Source organism: Petaurus breviceps, unplaced genomic scaffold, assembly GCF_028583685.1.
Source record: "Petaurus breviceps papuanus isolate PSGF00001 unplaced genomic scaffold, PetGlider_PUasm1.0 37, whole genome shotgun sequence".
Lineage (NCBI taxonomy): Eukaryota > Metazoa > Chordata > Mammalia > Diprotodontia > Petauridae > Petaurus > Petaurus breviceps.
The window spans coordinates 102693938-102717342 of record NW_027186296.1 but is presented as its reverse complement, the minus strand read 5'-3'; the positions used below and the strand labels follow the sequence as shown (position 1 = coordinate 102717342).

General features: G+C 38.0%; 1 protein-coding gene across 1 annotated transcript in view; it reads left to right on the top strand.

The window, feature by feature from the left end:
• CPXM2 (carboxypeptidase X, M14 family member 2) overlaps positions 1-23405 on the top strand; it is a 261915-nt gene that overhangs the window by 161003 nt on the left and 77507 nt on the right. The window contains exon 7 of the mRNA XM_069099170.1: positions 22170-22258. Coding sequence (XP_068955271.1) covers positions 22170-22258 — 89 coding nt within the window. The remainder of the gene's footprint in view (positions 1-22169; positions 22259-23405) is intronic.

Below are 23405 nucleotides of genomic sequence, written 5' to 3'. Positions count from 1 at the left end.
CTCATCATTTCTAGTTCTAGGCTCTGGTTCTTTAAAATGCAACAAATGGGAGCTGCTATAATTGTACACAACAAGCTGTCATTTCTCTCCTTTCTTCTTGTCTAGTGTTTACTTTGATCTTTCTCCTTGATGAGCTAATGATCTGAGTACAATGAAAGGATGCCAAAAGGCTCTGTTGGGTTTGTTAACCAATAACTTCTGGTGCTGTCAGAGATTTCTTGGTTTCATTTTTTAAATGTTGCCCTTTGAGCTTTCCCACAGCCAGCCCCCATTGACTTTCTTTTTGAAGGGCACTATTCCTCTTATAGGTTATTGTGAGATCACATTAGTTTTCCTGGTTTTCATATCTCACTGCTGACTCCTGTTAAACTGGCTATCCACTCAGACTCCCTAGATCTTTTTTTGAATAAGCTGATAATACACCATAATCAAATGAGATTCCGGAGCAGTCTGTAAATTACTTAATCCCTGAGCCTTATTTTTCCAGCATTGTTTTTATCATTTCATAATTTGGAGAATTTTTTCAAATTCTTCATAGAATTTCTTTCTTTGGTCTCCATGACAGATGTAGGCACCTAAACTCCAATTATTTTTAAAGTGCCTACTTTGCATAAACTTCCTATGAGCTCAGCAAGGTGAGATGACTAGATGCCTCATGAAATATTCCTCTTTTCCACTGAGCCCATGATGAAATCAATTTCCCCAACTTCTTTGTTCATTTCTCTGAGGAGAAGGAGGAGGAGGGAATCTATTATAGAGATGTGTCATATATATTCTTTCTATCTGTCATTTATGAATTTTCCTGAGTTGAATTTCAAACTTCTATAGAAGCTTAAATTTGGATTAAATCTCTCCCATCCAGATTCAATTTACAGCCAAATCCTGTCAAATTCAAAAGCGCAAATATTTGTGAAAATACAATATTTATACTTAGCCACTTACCTAGTGAGTGTAGTTATTGCTACTAGAGTTTGAGAGTGAAGTGAATTCAAGCTAATACCTTTTGTATGCCAGGCGTTTTTTGGGGGGTGTTGGGGCTACAAAGAAAACAAAGGAAAAATAATATCTATATGTCATCAGAAAGCTTGCATTCCATTATATATATGTATGTATATATAAAATACACCTATGTGTATGTATTTTACATAGATATAATATATGCATGTGTATACACACACAAATTTTATCCTTTGTAAGGTACTTTGGCAGTGACTCTGGCAACTTGGGATCTGTGAGGCAAAGGGATATGTGTGTTGATTTATAGACATGTTACTTCTTGTTGAGGGAGGAAGCATAGTTGGAAGAATAGGAAAGTATTTTTTTTCTATTTTTCTAAAGTCTGAGCTATTTCTATTTTTCTGCCTTCTTAGAGTCTCATGTTGTTTATTCTAACCACTGGCCTTTAATGATTTTCATTGACTAGTTCTGTTTTCTCAAATCAGAAAACATGTTATGACATTTAGAGGCCTCCCTTTTTTTCTCCCAGGTAGTTAGCTTTTGTGGTGGACATGGAGAGTAATAAAGAAAAACCAAAGAGAGGAGAAGAGACTGGTGATAGATGAATAGGAGCAGAAAAGCAAAAATAGCACTTAGGACTTCTTCCCAGAAGTTTGCCCTACACAGGGAGTTCTTGGGGTTACGAAGTGCTGCCCAGAGTAAGGGGTATGTATATACCAAAATGGCTATAATTAGTAGTAGAAGAAACAGTAGCAGACAAGATAGAGATGCAAAGTATAGCAACCTGTAAATGTCAGTGTGTTAGAAGCACTGTCTACGGGATGTGCCAGGAGACATCTATGGGAGAAATTTTTTTTTTTAATGAGAGGAATCTCTGAGAGAAGTTGAGGAATTTCCACTTTGGTGAATATAATGGTTTTTCCATCATCCTCTAGGTAGGCCATTGCAGACTAAGGGCTCACTTGGGCTCAAAATGGCTCAAGGTGTTGGAGGAATAAAGAGTGGGACTTCAAGTCACCAAAAACATGTGTTTGGTGCCTACCTTATCTAAAGCACTGTGCTGGTGCTAGGGATAAAGAAATACTTGTTATAGTTGGCTCCAGAGAACAGAACAGGGAATAATATATATGGGAGTTTCAAAGAAATTATGGCTCTGTGTAAGGCTATTTTTGCATTGTGTTGCATTTCTTTTAATCCCTAGAGGCCTTCCAGGGAAAGGTGGATGATCATTTGTTGGGGTTTATAAAAGGAATTTTCTGTTTAGGTGTAGATTGGATTAAATGACCTCTGGGATCCCTTCCAATTCTGGGATTCTATCTTTCCTTTCAGGTCTTACTTTTTCTTTACCTTCTCTTTTCATTCATAACCTATGTTAATATGGATATGAACATATGATTCTGTTCCTTAATTTGGGTGTCACCAGACAGAAATCTGTTGAGAGTATCCGTGAAACTTCTAGAATTCTTCACAGTGACCTGGTCTTAGTCAGAAATAACCAAGGAAACACCATATTTCACTTTGCCATATCTCTGCCTGATGTCCCGTATGGGAAAGCGGAAATGTCATTGAAGAAGTTGAACCTGAGGAGAGATATTGGGCCAGACCAAGCACATTCAGAAGGCATCTATATTGAAGAGGATTCAGTTTTCAAAGCATTTAGAGACTGAACCCTAAGAGACCTCTAACAGGGGAAGAGTCTGAAGAATGGATAAGATGAACCAAAGAAAAAGAGAATACATTGACAAAATCTTTCTTCTCTTTACTTATAAAATCTTTATAAAAGTGATCTAAGCATACATCAAGTGCATGCTTGATGAAGGCTTTCTGAGAAAATTTTGTTTTGCTTTGCAGTAGAGCCCATCTCTATATAGTTACAAAACTGAATGCAATATAGAAAATGTAGACTTCCCACTATATTGGTTATGTGTTGTTTTTAAGAATATTTGTGACTCAAAAATCAAATTCAAACTCTAAGGCTTTCTTTTGACATTGTCTTGAAGACCCTCCTCACCTATTGTATATTACATTTATATCAGAATCACAAATAAGACCCCATAGAAGATGCAACTTTAAATATCATTTTTTCAATAATATATTGAATATAGGCATCATAGAGGTGTTAATCAGGGACATATACTTTCATTAAAGGAACATGTTGGCCTCTGGCATGGGATATATTCTATATAAGCTCTAAGTGAGAGGCAGAGTGGCATAGCAGATAATAAGCAGACTATCTTTGACTCATATTAGTGGCATGATCTAGGGCAAGTCACTTAGCCACTGAAAAGCCCTGGCAATTTTCAAAGACTATAAGTAGAACAGGAGCCAATTTGCAATATTAGAGAGTAATTTCCTTTATCAGGAGTTCCCTATACCAAAAAAAATCACTGATATGACTCCTTCCCTCCTCTTAAACCCTTAAAAGTCCAAATGAATGAAGTATATCTTACTAATGGTAAAGCTTTCAAAATGTTCTTGTTGGAAAATCACATTGAAATAGTTGCAATGATAATACGACAAAGACTTCTCAGTGAAATGCAAAGAAATACAAAAACACTTGGACTGACCATGTTACTGGGGAAAATAAAACCAAACAAAGAACTAGATGAAAAATAGGTCTTGCTAGATTATTAGATGCTTATAAACTTAGACCATATATTCGTGTTATATTTATATTAGATAATATATTCCTTATATGACCACTGCCCGTGGATAACAAGCTTGTCCCTGACTTGGCAGGATAAGATGAAACTGGATGCCATTTTGGAATTTGGACTGTACTTTGCATCTTTGGGCCCTGCAAAATGTCCTGTTGATTGAAAAAGGGCAATTTGTTATCTCACCCCACTTGAAGTCCTCCTTTCTCTACTTATCCAGGTAGAACTAACCCTCGATTGTGGAGAAAATGCCTGGTCAATGGCAGCAAGATCTGTTTTCTCAGCTCAGATTGCTTTGGCTAGGAAAAAAAAAACATCTGTATGTCCTTACAATGAATGTGAGATTTCCCTTGTGGGCCACAGTGCCCAGACTAGATTCTCTTTGGGAACTATAAAAACAGCAGCATAATAGAGAAGACTTTTTTTTTCCTGACAGCTTCTCTTGTCAATCTTACTGCAAATTGGCCATGTTGCTGCCTAAAGAATGTATATCAACCAAGGGAATCAAATGCTGTTCCTGAATTCATATGAGCAACATTGCCCTCTGGGGAGTTTGTGAGATAAGAATTATTTGAAACAGTGACACTAATAAATAAACCCAGATAGGTATGCTCCTATCTTTATAGCTCTTTGCTTGGTTTCTCTGACACTAATTAAGCAATATCAAGATGGACATGACCTTGATTGACCTCTTTGCCACTTCTTAGTCTATGATTTCCTTGTTTCTGTTTTCCCTTTCTCAATAGGGACAGGCTTGTCATGAGGATAATCACATGTTGACTTGGGATAATATTCATTATTTTCAACAGGGTTACCTGGGATATTCTTTTAATAGATGGAGTTCTTTGGAGGCAGGTTTCTATTTTACCCTATGGTCTGCTTGTGTCTTTTAGCTCCCACTGACCATCACTCCTACAGTCCAGGCCCCCTGGAGACAGGCAGCAACTTGTACACTTGATTATAAAGATCAGTGTGTGCTCCAAACCCAACATAACTCTGTTGATCCTTTCAAAGACCCATGCAAACTTGAACCCTAGCCCACAGTGCATGAAAATGTTTCTTATCTCCTCCCTGCCACCCCTTTCTCCTTTTTGCCTTGGCCCTAGTCAGATATATTTACATCTTGGGATCACGTATCTTTATTAATTTTTTGTTTATTGTAGTAATTCCCTTGGTAATTAGGAGGCATCCAGTGGAGGGGCTACCAGGACAGGTAAAAGCCATGGGTTACTGACATGTAAAGGGAAGGCTCTTTGGTCTAGAATCATCATTTAGCAGGAGCTGGTTTGGCTGCCATTGAGAATTTGCAAGGTAGTTGTTTAGAAGAAGGTTTTACCCTCCAGGGTAAAATGACTAGAAGTCACAAAGGGGCAGAATTAGACTTGATAAAAGCCAACATTTTGTAACCATTAGGGTTACAAAGAAATGGAATGGGCTCCTTCAGAGAGACATGCACTCCCTCTCAGGGGAAGCCTTCAAGTAAGAGCTGGTTCGCTGCTGATCAGGCATGTCACCAAGGGGATTCTTTGTTCAGGTATGTTTCGTACCAGGTAGCCTGTGAAATCTCTTTCAACTCTGAGATTCTGTGGTTCCCTGAAATGTAATTTCTAACTAATCAATGAGCACTGCTGATCTCTGTGATCCTTAGGATTAAGCTTCCTGTGAACAGGAAAGTCAGGACGGATACTGCCTGCTTCCCTTTTTCTTTGTCTTGCTTCATATTGAAGATTTCAGCTGTTATCTCTCTGAGCTCAGGAGCTAACTCCATCAATCCTTAAGAACAAACAACATCCCTCTCCAAATGTATCTTGAAGGAGATTGCATTAATAACAACACAACAGTATTGTGTTTTATTACTTACAATACCTCATTTGATCATCAGAGCCACTGGGCAAGACGGTAGTGGAAATGGGTACAGCAGAATTCGATAGCTTTCCTTTGGCCCTCCTGGGCTATTTGATTCAGGTCAGACCCCATTACAATAAAAACCTTATGTAACTCAAACGCTTAGATTTCTCAACTGATTGTTCGCACAGGAACTAGCCCTTTGGTTCTTGTTGATATTGGGAATATAGGGATGCCATTCTGGTCCTCTTTGAGAACAAAGGACAACAATTATTTGGGGGACTCTCAGGTGAGGAAACTCCATCTCCCAATGCAAAGTGACATTTTCTCTGTAAATAAGTGTTTTAGAATGTCTGAATCAATGAGAGACTTGCCCAGGGTCTCAAAGTATAAGTGAGAAAGAGAGGATTTGAACACAAGTTTTCTAGGCTCCCAGGTCAGCTCTCTTTATACAGTTATCCATTCCACATCCCGACTTTCCCCGTTGTGGTTTCAGTATATCTTGGGTTGCCATAAGAAATTAAATGGGAATTTGGGGGGAGTTTTACAGAAGCTGCAGACACACAAGGCCAGCAGATGACACAGGGCCTATGATCAAATACTTAACCCAGATTTTACAATAAGGTACTATAAACACCCCAAAAAAGAAAAAGGAAAAAAATCAGTTCTTCTCCAGAATAAAGGGCCAAAAATTTGTGCAGATATTCTAGATTCCATGGGCACTGTGCATCTAACCCCTGTTATGTGGAAGGGATAACTATGCTTTTTATAGACAGTTTAAGTAATACCTGAAAAAATTCTATTCATAACCTACTAATTTGGGCATTTCTTTAGAAGCATAATTATAAAAATACTGCTTGAGTAGGAGTCAGAAGGATCGAATCCTTAACCTCTAGGCCTCAGTTTCTTCATCTGTAAATTTTGGATTAAATGTCCTTTGAAGTTCCTTCCAGCTGTAAATCTGTGATGCTATAATCCAAATTAATTAACCTTCCAGGGGGAAATATTTATGTGAATGTATGATGAAGAAATATATTGGTTTTCAGAAGTTAAATTTTAGGACATGAATTGTTAGTGATTAGGGGCAAGAGATGACTCTGTGCCTTCTCTTGGGGCCCAGTTTATATCACAAACACCCCTTATTGTCTCATCTACCATTTGTTAACTGACAGTTAATAAACATTTATTAAGAACCCACTATGTTCCAGGCACTGTGATAAACACTGGAAATATAAATATCAGAAAGAAAGACAGTCTCTACCCTCAAGGCGCATTCTGATTGTCCTTTAGTGATCTCTTCTTGGTTTACCCTATCCCTCCAATGCATTTGCCCTTCTCTCCCTTCTCAGCATCAAAGGTTATAGGGAGTAGTTAATTGGCTGTCCCATGGTTTCAGCCTCAGCACTCATTTCTCCATCCTATATTCTTATTTTCTTCTTTCTGTGCCCTACCTTGAGGTCTCTCAAGTAAATATTATTGTGAGGAGACTAGAGTGGCTTGGAAGAGGGTAATTACAAAGGGTCACTTAGGGCCTTTGATTAACTTGGGAGTCTTATTCAGACCCTTCAAGTTCCACATCTTATGTTTATGTCCATGTTTCCCTAACTCTGGCCCAACTTTATTATTTTCAAAGAATTTAGAAGAACTTTGGAGCAGCTAGGTGGTGAAGTGGATAGAGGGCCAGGCCTGAAGTAAAGAAGATTCATCTTTGTAACTTTAAATCTGGCCTTGGACACTTACTAGGTGTGTGACCTTGGGCAAGTCACTTAACCCTATTTGCCTCAGTTTCCTTATCTGTAAAAATGAGCTGGAGAATGAAATGGCAAACCAGTATCTTGGCCAAGACAACCCCCAAATAGGGTTATGGTGAGTTGGACATGACTGAAATGAATGAACAACAAAGAAGAACTTAGATACAGGACTTCTTGGTATTCAAGTTATAGGAAAGATAAGGATATACTCAATAAAGTCCAACATTGTTGAGATAAAGACCACATCTCTGCATTCTGTAGCACTGGCCTTGGGTGTCTCCAAAGTGAATTGCCAAATAATGGAGAGGACCATAAAATCTTTGGTCTATCTTTTCATTAAGGGAACAGAACATCCCTGATCAAATGGACCTAACCATTTGTCATAAAATTTTTATTGATCATTAACATTCAATTCAGCAAACACTTATTAAGTACCTGTTATGTGCATACAATCTCTAAGTTCTACTAAGATGTACTGGGTCATCTCATCATAGTCTGAATGTAATGTTGAATTCTCAGAAGCTGTGCCAGCAGAATAACAGTTGAAGAGGTCCAATGACAGATGGGATGTTGACTGCCTGATGCTAAGCCTAGCTAAGATTTGCATAATGTCCCATTTCTTATCTTTGTATCTTTGGACAGAGTATTTTAACCCCTCATCTTAATACTTTTCATCCTTACCTGCTGGAAGCCTTATCTTTCTCCAGTAATCAACTCAAGAGTCACCTCCTTTTGTGACCCCCCCCACAAGTTGTTCTCCCTCTCTCTGCCTCTGAAATTACTTTATACATGTTTTTTTTTTTTGTATTTAATTGTTTAGATAATTTACCCCTGCTCTAGTAAAGTATAAGCTCCTAGAGGGTAAGATTTGTTTTATGTTTGTCTTTCTTGCCTACCTCCCACTATAGTGCCTGACACATTAATTACTTAATCATTATTAGTTGAATGAATGAATGAATGAGGTACAGAACTAGAAAAATGGTGACCAAATAAAATAAATATTTGTGACCACAGCAATTCATGAAAAATAGTTTATTATGGTGTGGAAGAGTTGAGTTTGTGCTGAATGAGGACTTCCCTACAGTGATGAAATAATGATTTTTTTTTTTTTTTTTTTTTTAGGGCAGCTGTGGTTAAGTAACTTGTCCATGTTCACATGGCTAGTTTGTGTGTGTGTGTGTGTGTGTGTGTGTGTGTGTGTGTGTTAAGTGTGTGAGGCCATATCCAAACTCAGGTCCTTCAGACTCTGGGGCCAGCACTCTACTCACTGTGCCACCTAGCCACCCCTGAATTAATGAATTCTTTTTTTTTTTAAACAATAGGGGTTAAGTAACTTGCTCAAGGTTACACGGCCAGTTATTTCTGGGTGTGGTGCTGAGTATCTGAGCCTGGATTTGATCCAGGTCATCCCAACACTGGAGCCGGTGCTCTTACTTGCTGAGCCACCTGGCTGCCCCTAAGCAATTGGGGTTAAGTAACTTGCTCAAGGTTACACGGCCAGGTGTTTCTGGGTGGGTGCTAAGTGTCTGAGCCCCGGATTCGATCTCGAGGTCTTCTCAACACTGGAGCCGGTGCTCTTACTCGCTGTGCTACCTGGCCGCCCCGAATTAATGAATTCTTAGAGCACTATGTATCAGCAGCGTGATAAAAACAGCAAATAACTATTCACTGTATTAATAAGAGCACTGAATCAGAACAAGAAAGATCAGAATCCTACTTCAATGAGGGTTAGAATGCATCTGGATTTTTTTGTGTATTTCTGTATCTACCTTTTATTAAGAACATAGATCAAGTAGAGTGTACCTCCAGTATGAACTCCCTCTGGAAAAAAAAAAAAACCCTTGGTTTTATTTTAATCTGAATTTAGCCCCTTCCCTGTCACCCTCTAGGTTTCTCTGGGCTCAGCTTGACCTATTGTCCATTCATTGGTCTTTACTATTCTATTCAGGCCTGCCTTCCTCTTCTGCAGTTCTCCAAAATTGCTCAGTAAAGAAACTACAAAGACCAAGAATTTGCCTAATGGACTGTTCTAATTTTCTAGAACAGCCTCAGCCTTCTGACAATACATTGTCAACTCTTTGAATTCACCCACCCAGTTCTGATGAGGAAAGAAAGTCCCAGCCCCTCCCTGAGATAAGCTTCAAGATATGGGCATGTACACTGAAAAAATAAGAATAAGAAAAAAAAAATCCTAGCAGTATGAAATATTAAGTGCCTAGTGTCTGTGCTTTAGGAATTCAGAAAGAGAGAGGGAGAGAGTGAGGGAAGAAAGAAAGAAGGGGAGATAGAGAGACAGAGAGACACAGAGAGAGAATGAGAATAAGAATCTGTTTGACTGAGGAAGGCTTGATGGAGATTTTTTTTTTAATTTGTATGGGGGATACAGTAAAGGCAGGCCACACGGCCAGGTCCATAATCCTCAGCCAATAATTGGTATCATCTATGGGTGAATGTTACCAAACTTGGAGTCTTTTTGTACTGAATTTTCCATTTTTATTCAATTTCTGTCAAGTACTTTGTAAGGATGACTTCTGTTCAAAGAAACAGGCTTGAAAGGACTTCTAAAAGAGGTTCCTGAGGCTTGTTGGGTGTCAAATACCTTTTAGAAAATAGCATGTGGATAAATTGAGTGTAAATGAATGATAAAAATATTCATTTACTTCCCCTTAAAATGTACTGGTAGAAAATTTAAAAACATCTTGTCCCAATTCACTGCAGGACATTTTTGTGTTACCATATTAAAATTCTTTTTAAAAATTGCCAGTATTTTGCTCAACCTGAATTACTACCTTTTTTTCTAAATTCCTATGTCATTTTGCCCTGGTATGCAATCCCCCATCAAGTTTTTCTTTGAACCACTTATTTTTTTTTGATGACAAAAAGCATTCCCTATAAACCTTATTTATACTAAAATGTGTTCTCTGTCATGTACATTTGTAAAATGGGGTTTCTGATAAATTTGCACTACCTACCTTGCCAAGTTCTTATGAAGAAGACTTGTTATAAACATTAAAATGACATGGAAATGTAAGTTATTATGTATATGAACTTCTTTACTTTAGAAAAATGATTTTATTTCTTTCTACATCTGTCCTGCACCCCCCACCCCCGTGTACGCCTTCCCTGCCCCAATCTATCCTCTGCATTGCTAACTAATATTCCTCAAAAACATTTCTTGCCAATTCACTTCTCTGTTTCAGTCTCCCTGGTTCCCTAAACTATTATGTTTAGTATTTAAGCCCCTTCACAGTTTGACTCAGATTTCAATTGCCAGGGTAAATGAATATTATTCTCAATCATACCTTCTTGTTTCATCTGCATTGACTTATGTAATATTCCCTTTCTCTAATACCATCTTGCATTCCCATGCTCTTGTATAGATTGTCCCTAATGCCCGAAATGTCTCCTTCCTCCTCTTCCTCCATCTGCTCCTTCTTTCTTCTATCCATCCTTACCTTCATTCCTTCCTTCCTCCTCTCCTTTTCCTCTTATGTCTCTCCTTTTCCCTCTCTCTGCCTCTTCCTCTCCTCAAGTTCTGCTTAAGTTCCACATTCTGAAAGAAGTCTTTTATAATTCCTCTGGTTATTGGTACTTCCTTTTCAAGTTATTTTTTCTTTTGTATTTACTTGTCTATGTACTCATTATATTTTCTGAATAGAAGGCAAACTCATTTTTGTTATTTTAAAAATATTTTATTATTTTTCCAATTACATGTAAAAACAATTTTAAGGTGTTTTTTTAAGTTCCAGATTCTCTCCCTTTCTCCTTTCCCTTCCCCCTCCCTGAAACAATAAGCAATTCAATATGTTATACATATGAAAATATGTACAAGTGTTTTGCTTGCTTCCCCCAGTCTACCTTTCTTTCTATCAGTGCCCCCCTATTTCTCTTATCCTCCTTCTCTCCTACTTCCCTACAGAGTAAAGATAGATTTCTATATCCAGTTGATCACATATGTTATTCCCTCTTTGAGCCAATTCCAATGACAGTAAGGTTCAAGTATTGTCACCCTCCTCATCTTTTCCTCCACTATAATAGCTCATTCATACATCTTCATGGGAGATACTTTATTCTGTTCTACCTCACCCTTCCCTCTTTTCCTAGTAGTACATTTTTCTTTTGCACCTATTATTTTTAAAATATCATCCTGTAATAATCAACTTACACATGTGTCTTCTGTCTATGTAATCCTTCTAACTGCCTTACTAGTGATAAAATTCTTAAGAGTTTTAAGTATTATGTTCCTGTGAAGGAATGCAAACATTTTAACCTTATTGAATCCCTTGTTTTTCCTTTCCTGTTTATCTTATTGTGCTTCTCTTGAGTCTTATATTTGAAAATCAACTTTTTCAGCTCTGGTCTTTTCATTAGGAATACTTGAAAGTCCTCTATTTCATTGAATATCCTTTTTTTTGAGCTGAAACTTCACTGGGTAGGTGATTTTTTTACTTGTAATACCAGTTCCCTTTGCCTTTTGTTCACTAATCCTTTAATGTAGATGCTGCTAAATGCTGTGCAATACTGACTATCTCCATGGTATTTTAATTGTTTCTTTCTGACTGCTTGTAGCTTTTCTCTGGGACCTGGAAGCTCTGCAATTTGACTATACTATTCCTGGAAGTTTTCGTTTTGGGGTCTCCTTCAGGAGGTGTTTGTATATTCTTTCCATTTCTATTTTATACTATGTTTCTAGGATATCAGGGAAGGTTTCCTTGACAATTTCTTAAAATATGAGGTCCAGGCTCTTTTATTGATCATGGCTTTTGGGTAGCATGATAATTATTAAATTACCTCTCCCAGATCTATTTTCCAGGTCAGTTATTTTTCCAATGATATAGTTCACATTTTCTTCTCTTTTTTCAGTCTTTTGATTTTGTTTTATTGTTTCTTATTGTCTCATGCAGTCATTAGTTTCCATTTGCTCCATTCTAATTTTTAAGAGCTTATTTTCTTCAGTAAGCTTTTATACCTTCTTTTCCATTTGGCCAATTCTACTTTTTAAGAAATTGTTTTTGTCAGGGTGTTGGGTTTTTCCCCCATTTGTGTGTTTCCATTAACAACCTATTGAATATTTTTTCATGATTCTCTTGCATCACTCTCATTTCTTTTCCCATTTTTTCTTCTTCTCTTATTTGCTCTTTAAAGTCTTTGTTGAGTTCCTAGAAGGAGCTCTTTTGGTGACTAACACCAGTTCACATTTTTCTTTAAGGCTTTACATGTAGATATTTTGACATTGTTGTCCTCTTCTGAGTTTGTGTTTTGATCTTCCCTTTCAGCATAGCAACTTTCTATGATCAGGTTGTGTGTGTGTGTGTTTAGTTTGGAGTTTTTTTGCTTGTTTTCTTGCCTATTTTGTGACATTTATATTAAAGTTGGGCTCTGCTCCTGTGTTAATAAATCGTTTTAAAATAATATTTATTGTTTTTCCAATTATGCGTAAAAACAATTTTAAGATCTCTTTAAATTTTGAGTTCCAGATTCTCTCCCTTCCTCTATCCCCTTCCCCCGACCTGAGACAATAAGTACTGGTCCAAAGGGGCAGTTCTCCAAACTTCTTGTGTGGGACTGCAGGGCCTCAGTGACAGGTTACATCCGAGACCCTTGGGCCTCATTACTGGCCTGTCCTAGGACTGGAGAAAGGGTGGAAGTGGTGGTTGCTGGCTTGACTGGATGCTGCTTGTACTGAACTGTGCTTCCTTTCCTGCCAATATTCTAAGTTATCTTGTGCTTGAATATTATTTCACCCCATTTTTTGTTGGTTCTATCACTTAAAAATTCATTTTAAGGTATTAATTTATAGCTGTTTTAGGTGAATTTGGGAGAGTTCTGTTCAGTTCCTTCCTTTTTCTACCATCTATAATGTCAGCTCTTTGAGGACAAAAAATTGTTTCCTCTTTTTGCCTTTGTCTTCAGCATCCAGCACAGTTCCTGCTATATAGTATAGATACTATATAGTATAGATGCTCGCTGTGACTAAAAGGGCCCCATAACTCAAGAGTACAAGTCAGTAAAAACTTTTTGATGTTATAGCTTGGTTGTCTTGCAAAGACAATACTTTTAAAACAAGTAGTTCTGCCTACAATCCATTTCTGACAAGAATATTCAATTCCATTCAACAAACATTTATTTAGAGCTAGGCAATAACTAAGCACTGAGAATACAAATAAGAAAAAGTGATGCTCCCTGCCCTCATGGAGATCACAATCTAATTGGGGAAGACCACACATAAAAAATCGGACTGAAACAGATAGTGATAGGCAACCAGGAAGATGTCCCTGATGGGACATCTTGTTCCATAGATTGGAAACCAAGAAGAAGAGTGGTTGGAAAATGAGGCTACCAGGAAGGTTATAAGACCTCTATATTAGATGTCTTTGGGAGGAGTTTGGTGCCCTGAGCTCCAGTCCTCCAAAAAGGGGAAAGAGGCAAATGAGAATGAATTGACAAAGTGAAGATATTTAGAATTATTAAAAAAGAAGGACCAAATGGTGTCCATTTCAACTTGTTTGGGGACAAGGCAATTTGATGCCTCGAAGCAACAGGAACTAGCTAGTTTATTAATCTGTCATTGACATTGGGTTCTCAGAATGGAGGTAGATCTGTTTTTCCCTCTGGATGACTCTGTACAAAAAGTAGGGTAGAGGGAAAACATAAATGCTAAGCAGTGGATTTGACTGCTCCTTCATATTGAAATGAAGGCTAACTTAAAGATGGAGTCACTTTTGTCATTAAATGGAGTGTGTAAGGTCCTCTGTCTTGGTCCACAATATATCTTAAGGCTGACTCTAATGCTAATTCATGTAGCAGAGGCATTCACTATAAGAGGAAAGATACATCATTGTTATAATAGTATTAAACTGCTGTTGTGTGGATCTGAAAGTTATAGGATGTACTCTCATAGGAATATAGATACAGATCTTCCTAAATTCAGGCTGGTCTAAGATAAAATGGCAAAAATATTTTTGGAATAGCCAATTTACTCATCACAACTTCACAGTGTTCAAGGGGTTTAACAACCAGGCACATGATGTTACAATTGCAGACTTTCCTGTTAAAAGGGGAAAAGCACAAAAAGAGGAAATGAGTTGGGGGATTCTACCATTCCCTCCACAAGGCTGGCAACCCCAACCTTTCCAGAAATCTGCATCTGCCTAGAGATGATTTTACATGAGTAGGGAGTAGGAAGCATTATTTTTAAGTAGCTGATGGCATTTTCCTTTTCAATGAGAACTCCTGATGTGTCAACACAAACACTTTTTACCAGGATCAAAAGTGACATCTCAAATCATAAGCCAAATTCACAATCTCAGATTTCATCCTACATGGTAAATTCCAATGTTTATAATAACAGCAAGATACAGTAGTTGCTGGGTTAGTATCAATAACACAAAACATGTCTTAATATAAAGCAACTTAATGTATATAAAGTATTACAGATAAATAGTACTCACTCTTATAGTCAATCAACTAGCATTTATTAAGCATCTACCCACAATGTGCCATGCATTGTGCTATGCACTAGGGAGACAAAGAAAGGCAAAAGATAGTCCTTATTCCCAAAGAGCTTGATTTAATTGGGGAAACAACATGCAAATAAGTGTTCAAACAAGATATATTCAAGATAAATTGGGGATAGTCTCACAGGGAAGTTGCTAAGATTGAAGAGGACTGGGTAAGACTTCTTGCAAAACATAGAACTTTAAGCCAAGAAACCAGGAGGCAGAGATGAGGACAGAGAGTAATCTAAGCGTGGGGTTCAGCCAATGGAAACACTTGGAGTTGGGAGATGAAAGAATAACCGGGAGTATATATACATACATAGATATGTATATGTGTGTATATATACACATATGCACACACACATGTGTGTGTGTAACCCTCTGTGTCTTCTTTTTGTTTTTTGTAGAATCACAGAGAGGGAAGGGACCTGCGATGTCATTTAATCTAACCCTCACCCACAGCATGTTTTATTCCCCTTCCCACCTTCTTGCTTACTTCAGCACCTCAGCAGTTCTTTGATTTTCTTGGAGTGGCTATTTCCTTCACATACACAGATTGCGATCATTCTATACCTTTAATATTCAGCCTTCCTGACTGACTGAAGCCAGAACAATTTGTCATATTGTGGTCTAAACCCTGGTGGTGAACCCTCCCACCCTTATTTAGATTGTTCCTTGGCAAAAGACACATAGAGGGTCTATAGAAGTGTCCTAAAGCTTTTCCAGTTTGGCCCGAACAGTGAGAGTTTCTGTTGTGGTAACTCCCTTTCTATAAAGTAGAATTATTCATTGTGGTTCATGTCATAAGAATTCAATGAGGCAGAATAAGGAATGTGTCATAAATAATTTGAAGTACGCAGAGGATGCTCAGAAATAATTGTAGTGGTCATCATGGCTTAAATGATTCACAGAGAGTTTGACCCATATTAGCTTGGCTCCTCAGCTATCCTCTGAAATGAACAAGAGGAAGGGGCATTCAAACGTTTGCCACATACCTCTGGATCTATGCCAGTTTTCAACATCAGGAAGCTTGCTTCCTTTGTTGTTGGTCTGGATGTTTGCAAACAGTCCGTTACAGAGTTACCTCAGAAAAGAAGACCTAGTCCCAGATTAAAATAAAAAAAAATGACAACAATGAAAATAAAACTCATAAGGATGGGACAATGTGCTTTCTGTAAGCCTTTGAAGACTCTCTCTGTCTCTGTCTCTCTCTCTGTCTCTCTCTCTCTCTCTCTCTCTCTCTCTCTCTGTCTCTCTGTCTCTCTCTCTGTCTCTCTCTCTCTGAAATCACCAATGCTCTATTCTATTTGAAAATAGTAATCTTATGCATAAGTGAAAGCTTCATCCATGAATATGAGGTTGTAAAGTTGATGGCCAGTAAATGAAAGTGATGATGACTGCTTTGCAGCAGCTAATTTCCTCCTCGGATGAGAAAAACATTTTAGTAAAATGAGATGCTAACTTATTTGGGAATCGCATCTTTACCATTTACTTGCTATCAACCTTGTGCAATTTGCCTGATTTTTCTGAGCCTCAGTTATTTGTGTTTGTTAATGTATAAAATGAAAACCATATTTATTGTACCAGAATTGTAATAAGGATCAAATTAAAAATCAATATAAAACATTTTATAAATAACAACCTACTGTGGAATTTGAAATGTCAGAATTTTCAAATGTTTTTTTCTATACTTTCATTTTTATATATTTTTAAAAATAATATTAGCAACAGTATATTTGTGTGTGTGCATGTATTTTTTTAAAAGATTTGATTTTAAAACTTTGGATTCCAGATTCATTCCCTTCCTCCCTTGTCACCCACCCTTACTGGGAAGACAAGCAAATCAGTATAGGTTGTACATGTGTAGCTATGCAAAACATTTCCATAGTAGATATATTGTAGAAGACTAACTATATTTCCCTCCCTCCTATCCCAGCTCCCACTTGCTCTATTATCTCCCTTGATCCTATCCCTTTTCAAAAGTGGGTGCTTCCAACTTCCCTCCCCACAGCCTGCACTCCCTTCCATCACCCTCCCTCTCATCCCCTTCTCCCCTATTCTCCTGTAGGGTGAAATAGGCTATTTAGTGTGTATGTCATTCTGTCCCTAAGGCAAATTCACTGAGAATAGGTTGACCCATTCCGTTTTGACTTCCTGTTCTTCCCCTCCTTTGTAACCATTTTCTCTTACCTTTTCTGTATGAGATAGTTTACCCCATTCTGTCTCTCCCAACTCCTCTCATTATATTCCTCTCTCACCTCTTAATTTCACCTTTTAAGTATCATTCCTTCCCATTAAATTTGTCCTGATCCCTCTATCAATGTATGCATGTACCTATATATACACACATTCACATATGTATTCATATGCCCATATATCCTCCTATATAGAAATACATGTGTATGTATGTATGTGTATATATATATATATACATTTCTATTCCCTTCAATTATTCTATTACTGAGAAAAGTTTCATAACTTACAATTATCATTTTTTCCATGTAGGGATGTTAATATTTCAACTTTGAAAAGTCCCTTATGATTTCTTTTCCCTGTTTACCTTCTCATGCTTCTTTTGATTCTTGTATCTGAATGTCAAATTTTCTATTCAACTCTGGTTTTTTCATCAAGAATGCTTGAAAGTCCTCTATTCCACTGAATGACCATATTTTCCCCTGAAATGTAATACTCAGTTTTGTTGCGTAGGTGATTAATCCCAGTTCCTTTTCCCCCGGGGAATATCATATTCCAAGACCTTTGATCCCTCAGTATAGAAGCTGCCACATCCTGTGTTATCTTGATTGTGTTTCCACAACATTCAAATTGTTTCTTCCTGGCTGCTTGTAGTATTTTCTCCTTGATCTGGGAATTTTGGAACCTGGCTATAATATTCCTAGGAGTTTTCTTTTGGGGATCTTTTTCAGGAGGTGATCCGTAGACTCTTTCAACCTCTATTTTGCCTTTTGGTTCTAAAACATCAGAGCAATTTTCCTTGAGAATTGCTTGAAGGATGATTTCTAGGTTCTTTTTTTTATCATGGCTTTCAGGTAGTCCAATAATTCTTAAATGATCTCTCCTGGATCTATTTTCCAAGTCATTAGTTTTCCCACTGAGAGATTTCACATTGCCTTCTATTTATTTCATTTGTTTGGATCTGTTTAATAGTATCTTGATTTCTCATAAAGTCACTGGTTTCCATTTGCTCCAATCTAATTCTGAAGGAATGATTCTCTTCAGTGAGCTTTTGAGATTCTTTTTCCATCGGACAAATATGGATTTTTAAGGCATTCTCCTCATTGCCTTTTTGAGCCTCTTTTGCCATTTGAGTTAGTCTATTTTTAAGGTGCTATTTTCTTCAGTCATGTTGTTGACTCTCATTTCATAATTTTCTTGCATCGTTCTCATTTCTCTTCCCAATTTTTCCTCCACTTCTCTTATTTGGTTTTCAAAATCTTTCTTAATGTCCTCTTTGGCCTGTAACCAGCTCATATTTTTCTTGGAAGTTTTTGGTGCAGGAGTTCTGACTTCCCTGTCTTCCTTCTGTTCCATTCTTTGATCCTTTTTGTCCCCCAAATAGGAGTGTAAAGTTGGATTTCTCTGCTTGGTTTGCTTCTTTTGCCTGCTCATATTGCCACTCAATTACTTGACTTTTGAGCTTTTTGCCACAGTAGGAGTCTGTTACCAGACAGGGGAGTTTCCTCCTAGTTGCTGGGGTTTTCTCTGCTGCCGAAGATATTACTTGGGTGCCCTGTCTGAAGCCTCCACACACTCTGGCAAGCTGGTCTCTGATCCCAGGACCTCCAGCCTAGACCACAATCTAGATTCAAGCAGGTTAAAGGAAGAGCAATTCCCCGTCAGACAGGTCGCTGGTTCTGCCTACAATCTGCAGGCCAGGAGCTGAAGCTGCCACATGGTGGCGGCTCTGGCAGCACCTTAGCAGCTTCTCCCTCCAGGGTATAAAGGCTGACCACACTCCCAAACTACCAGGTCCCAAAGTCTACACTGCACTGACCTCTCACTTTTTCCTTAGCATCTATGGGTTGATAATTCTGGAAACCACCACAGCTGCTGGTGATCTGAAGTCCCTCCAGCTGGTGCCTGGTCAGGGCTCCCCTGAAGCTAAGGCTTCTGGCTCTCTCAGGGGTTGAGGTCGGCTTCCACAGTACTTTGCTGGCCTCAGCAGGAGGTTTGCTTCTCTGTGTCATTTTGTGGGTTCTGTAGCCATTTTCAAATGTTTTAACATCAGAAATCATTACGTTTTTGTCAGTGTAAATGACTTAAAGACATATTACGATCTGCTTTATTTCTATATCCTAAGAACCACTGGGCCAGTCCAGCTAAGAAATCATTTATATGTTGTTGCTTTCTCTCTGTTAGCTGGGTTAGAACAGTAGGCTTATGTTTCCTTCATGGAGATAATTCACATCAATTGTCTTGTTTTATATCATTTTTTCATAACATTATCATGTTGATGGTGTATCTTAAATAAAAAGCTGTTTTCCATGTGGATATCAAACACTAGTATTCTCACCATGCTTGTATCTATTTGCAGTACATGACAAATCCATGAGTACAAACCTGAGTCTAAGGCTTTGTAGCAATCAATAAAGACAGCATAAATGTTAGGACACTTTCAGACTGTCCTTAAATTTTTTGTTTCCTTTTTGTTCCTCAGCTAATATATTTCTTTCTTGAACTTATGGATTTGTTTTCAATGATTCTAGCTATGAAGATCTTGTATAAATTGCTTAAATATGTAAAATTGGTCCTTGTTTGGAGAGAAGCACTGGTATACATTCTCTCTCTCAACCTCTGTTGCAGAAATATCATTATGTAATAGATAGAGAGTTGATCTAGGCTTCAAATCCTATCTCTGACATATAGCAGACATGAAACACTGGGTAAATCAATTAATGTTCCAGCTTTCAGGGCAACACTTTAAGAGTATAAACTGGGGTGGAGTCAAGATGGTGGAGTAGAAGCAGGACCTCCCCACAGCTCCAGCTTCCACCTTCCCCAATCCATGTAAAAAGGGGACTCTAAACAAACTTTGGAGCTGCAGAACCCACAAAATGACACAGAGAAGCTAATCTCCTACTGAGGACAGCCTGGCAGGCAGGCAGGAATTGGCCAGTGCAGCACTTTGGGAGTCAAGCCCATCCCCACACTGAGGCTTTAGCCCCAGGGCAGACCTGACCAGCCCCCGCCAGAGGGACTCCACATCAGCAGCAGCTGTGGCCGTTTCCAGAATTTTCAAGACATAGATGCGAAGGACAAAGTGAGAGGTCAGTGCAGTCTGGACTTTGGGACCCAGTAAGTGGGAGTGCGTGATTTTTGCCCCTGGGGTGAGAAGCCGCTGAGACACCAGAACAGTCAGCCAGCACCATGTGGCAGCTTCAGCTCCTGGCCTAAAGAGTGTATGGGGACCAAACAACAGTCTGAGGGGTAATTGCTCTTGCTTTAAACTCCTTGGATCTGTATTGATGTCTAGGGTAAAGGTCCTGGGGTGTGTGTCCAGCTTGCCAGAGTGTATGGAGACCTCAGAGAGGGCACCCATCTAATAGCTCCAGCAGCTGAGAAAACCCCCAGCGTCTGGGACAAAAGCTCCCCTGTCTGGTGGCAGAGTCCTACTGTGGCAAAAAGCCCAGGGGTCAAGTGACTGAGGGGCCACATGACCAGGCAAAGGAAACAAAGCAGACATATAGATAGATAGATAGATAGATAGATAGATAGATAGATAGATAGATAGATAGATAGAGAGATAGAGAGATAGAGAGATAGATAGATAGATATATCCTGATCATATATCCTGATTGTATGATGGCATACTTCTAACCATTATTTCATCAGTTCTTCATTGTATATGTAAATTATGGTAATGGGAATCTGAAGATCTTCTCTGTCCCTTGGCCCCTTGATAGACTTAAGTGACTATGAGAACCTTCCCTGATTTGAAAATATATTCTGCCTCCTAATAGGCTGAATGTGGTCACATAAAGCTTGTGTCAGGAGGCTTGTTTTTCAGGAATGTCCACACCTTGATACTTTGTGATTGGGTAGTGGGTCAAGAGGGTTGTGACATTCTCTGACCCAGGAGAAGGTTACATATACCCTGATTTGAGGTTTTGCTTTGGGGCTCACTTTGGCAAGAGTTGTGTGATTTGAGCAGATTAGACTCTGGGCAGCTGTTGAGCCCCACAGTTTTGAAAACTCAGATGTTGGTGCTTCCCTCTCTGGAAACTAACTAGATATGGATGTAATCATTGAACAGCTGGAAGCCCTGTCTACTGAATTGTGTTATGTTATGTTCTAACTTCTGTTTGTATTCTCTGAAGTTCAGGGTGCTAACTTTTTCCCCCTCATCTAGGTAAATAAAGTATGTTTGATTGATTAAAGTAAGATTGTTAATGCATTTTGAGTTGCTTTCCTTTAGAAAAGCAGATCTAAGAACCTGTGCTATCAGCCATGCTGGGTATGCTAGAGTGCTTGGTGCTACAATGTGTTACAGCTTACACTCACTGGAGGCTGATTAAATGCCCTTAGGAGATTATTTTTAATTCTTTGGACAACAGTTGCACAAAAAAGAGGAACTTTGTTTCAGAAAACAAAACTTGGGGACATAAAGAACAATATAATTTTATAAAGAAAATCCAACCTGCTTTCCTCTAGTTCAATTTTGGATTAGATTTTTGTATTTTATTTATTTGTTTGTTTCTCTTTACAGGGATAGTTATACTGAAATATTTTAGGGACTATAGATCTCATTAAAGAGTCTCTATAATGTTTCAAGTTTTGACACAATCAACAGAAAAATTAATGTAGCTGTTAATCATGATATTTTAGCCACACCTCAAAGTTTGCTAAAAATACTTTGCTGTTTAGAAGATTAACAATATCTTCTTTAAGCCACTGATGTTATAAGTTTATAATGAAGATTCTTCCTCTTTGGTGACTTTTCATGCTGAATTAAGTACCATAGAATAATACTTGTTTTCTGTTTTAGTATACCTTCCCCATCCTCCTCCTTACCAACTTCTAATTTGGACTCTAATTTTATTAATGGGCAGCTAAGTACTGAAGAGGATAGAGTGCTAGGCCTGGAGTCAGGAAGACTTATCTTCCTGAATTCAAATCTGGTCTCAGACCCTTATTAACTCTGTGACCATGGACAAGTCATTTAAATCTGTTTGCCTCATTTTCTTCTTCTGTAAAATGAGCTGGAGAAAGAAATGGCAGACCCCTCCAGTATCTTTGCCATGAAAACCCCAAATGGGGTCACAAAGAGTAGGACATGACTAAAAACAACTAAACAACAACAAAAGCTTATTAACAGCCAGGACGAAAATCTTGCAATTCTTCTGTGACCACAAAAGCCCCTAGTACAGGGCTAGGCACATAGTAAGCACTCAAATGATTGTTGGATTTATTTGAATAAATAAAAAGTTGTATTTTTCCCTTAGATCCTAATAACTATTATCACAGAAGAAATGAAATGACAACTACAGATGACTTGGATTTTAAGCATCACAACTACAAAGAAATGAGACAGGTAGGCCATGGATGGGCTCTTTTCATTTGTGGAATATGTGATTGGGGTGGTTTTATAAAAAAAATTAAGAAGTCCCTTTGTCAAGAATTAGAATAATATGATATTAAAATGGACTATCATAGCAACTTTCCTAAAGACATAACTCCCTAAACTGTTTAAAAGTTACTGGCTTCAAGATTTAGGCTATTCAGGTATTTGCCATTTTTCATTATCTCCTTGTTGCTAAAGTATTTTCCAAAATTTCAACCTGAAGATTTTCCCATGGGTAAAGTTGCAGTTTGGCATCTAGGTTGTTTGGCTCATCCTAACATCTGAATGAAAAGTAAAAAATCCCATCTGTCATAAAATGTCAGTAGACAAATTTGACACAGCCCTTGTCAATCTCCCAATTCCATCCCTCTGACAGTGTCTGAAGATGTACACCCCCTTGCTTTTCCTCTCCTAAGAGAATATAACAAACTAAGAGAAGTTCTGCTAAGTAGAACTCTTTCAAGGTTTGATTATAGAAGTGATTAAATCTTAATATTTGACAGCATTTTTGAGAACATAACATGCCTTCGAAGAACTACCAAAGAATGAGAAGCCAGAGTCCATCCTCAATTAGCTTAAAAATATCGACTATGACATGGCATACCCCCAAAACTAACCTCACCTTAAGTCAGATTAATGGAAGCCTACAGTCCAGAACAAGGGGGCTGATAGTTCCACTGTACTCTATATTATTCATCTGACACCTATTGAACACCTGTTCAATTCTGGGCACTTTATCTTAGGAGGGACATTTAAAAGCTGGAATGTGTTAAAAAGAAGATAACCAGGATGTTTATCAACTGATTATTGCTTTAAGCATCTAGGAATTTTTAATTTAAAAACAATAATAGTGTGTATGTGATACTTTAAGGTTTACAAAGAGCTTAACATATTATTTCTTTTAATCCCTACAACAACCTTATGAGATACGTGGTATTAACCTTATTTTATAGACGAGGAAACTCAAGTTGAGAAAACTTAAATGACTTGTCTCAGAGAAAATAAAAGACTGAGGGGAAATATGATACTTACACTAGTACTAGAAAGGGACTTCACACAATCTGGGTCACTCTTTTTCTTTCTTTCTTTCTTTCTTTCTTTCTTTCTTTCTTTCTTT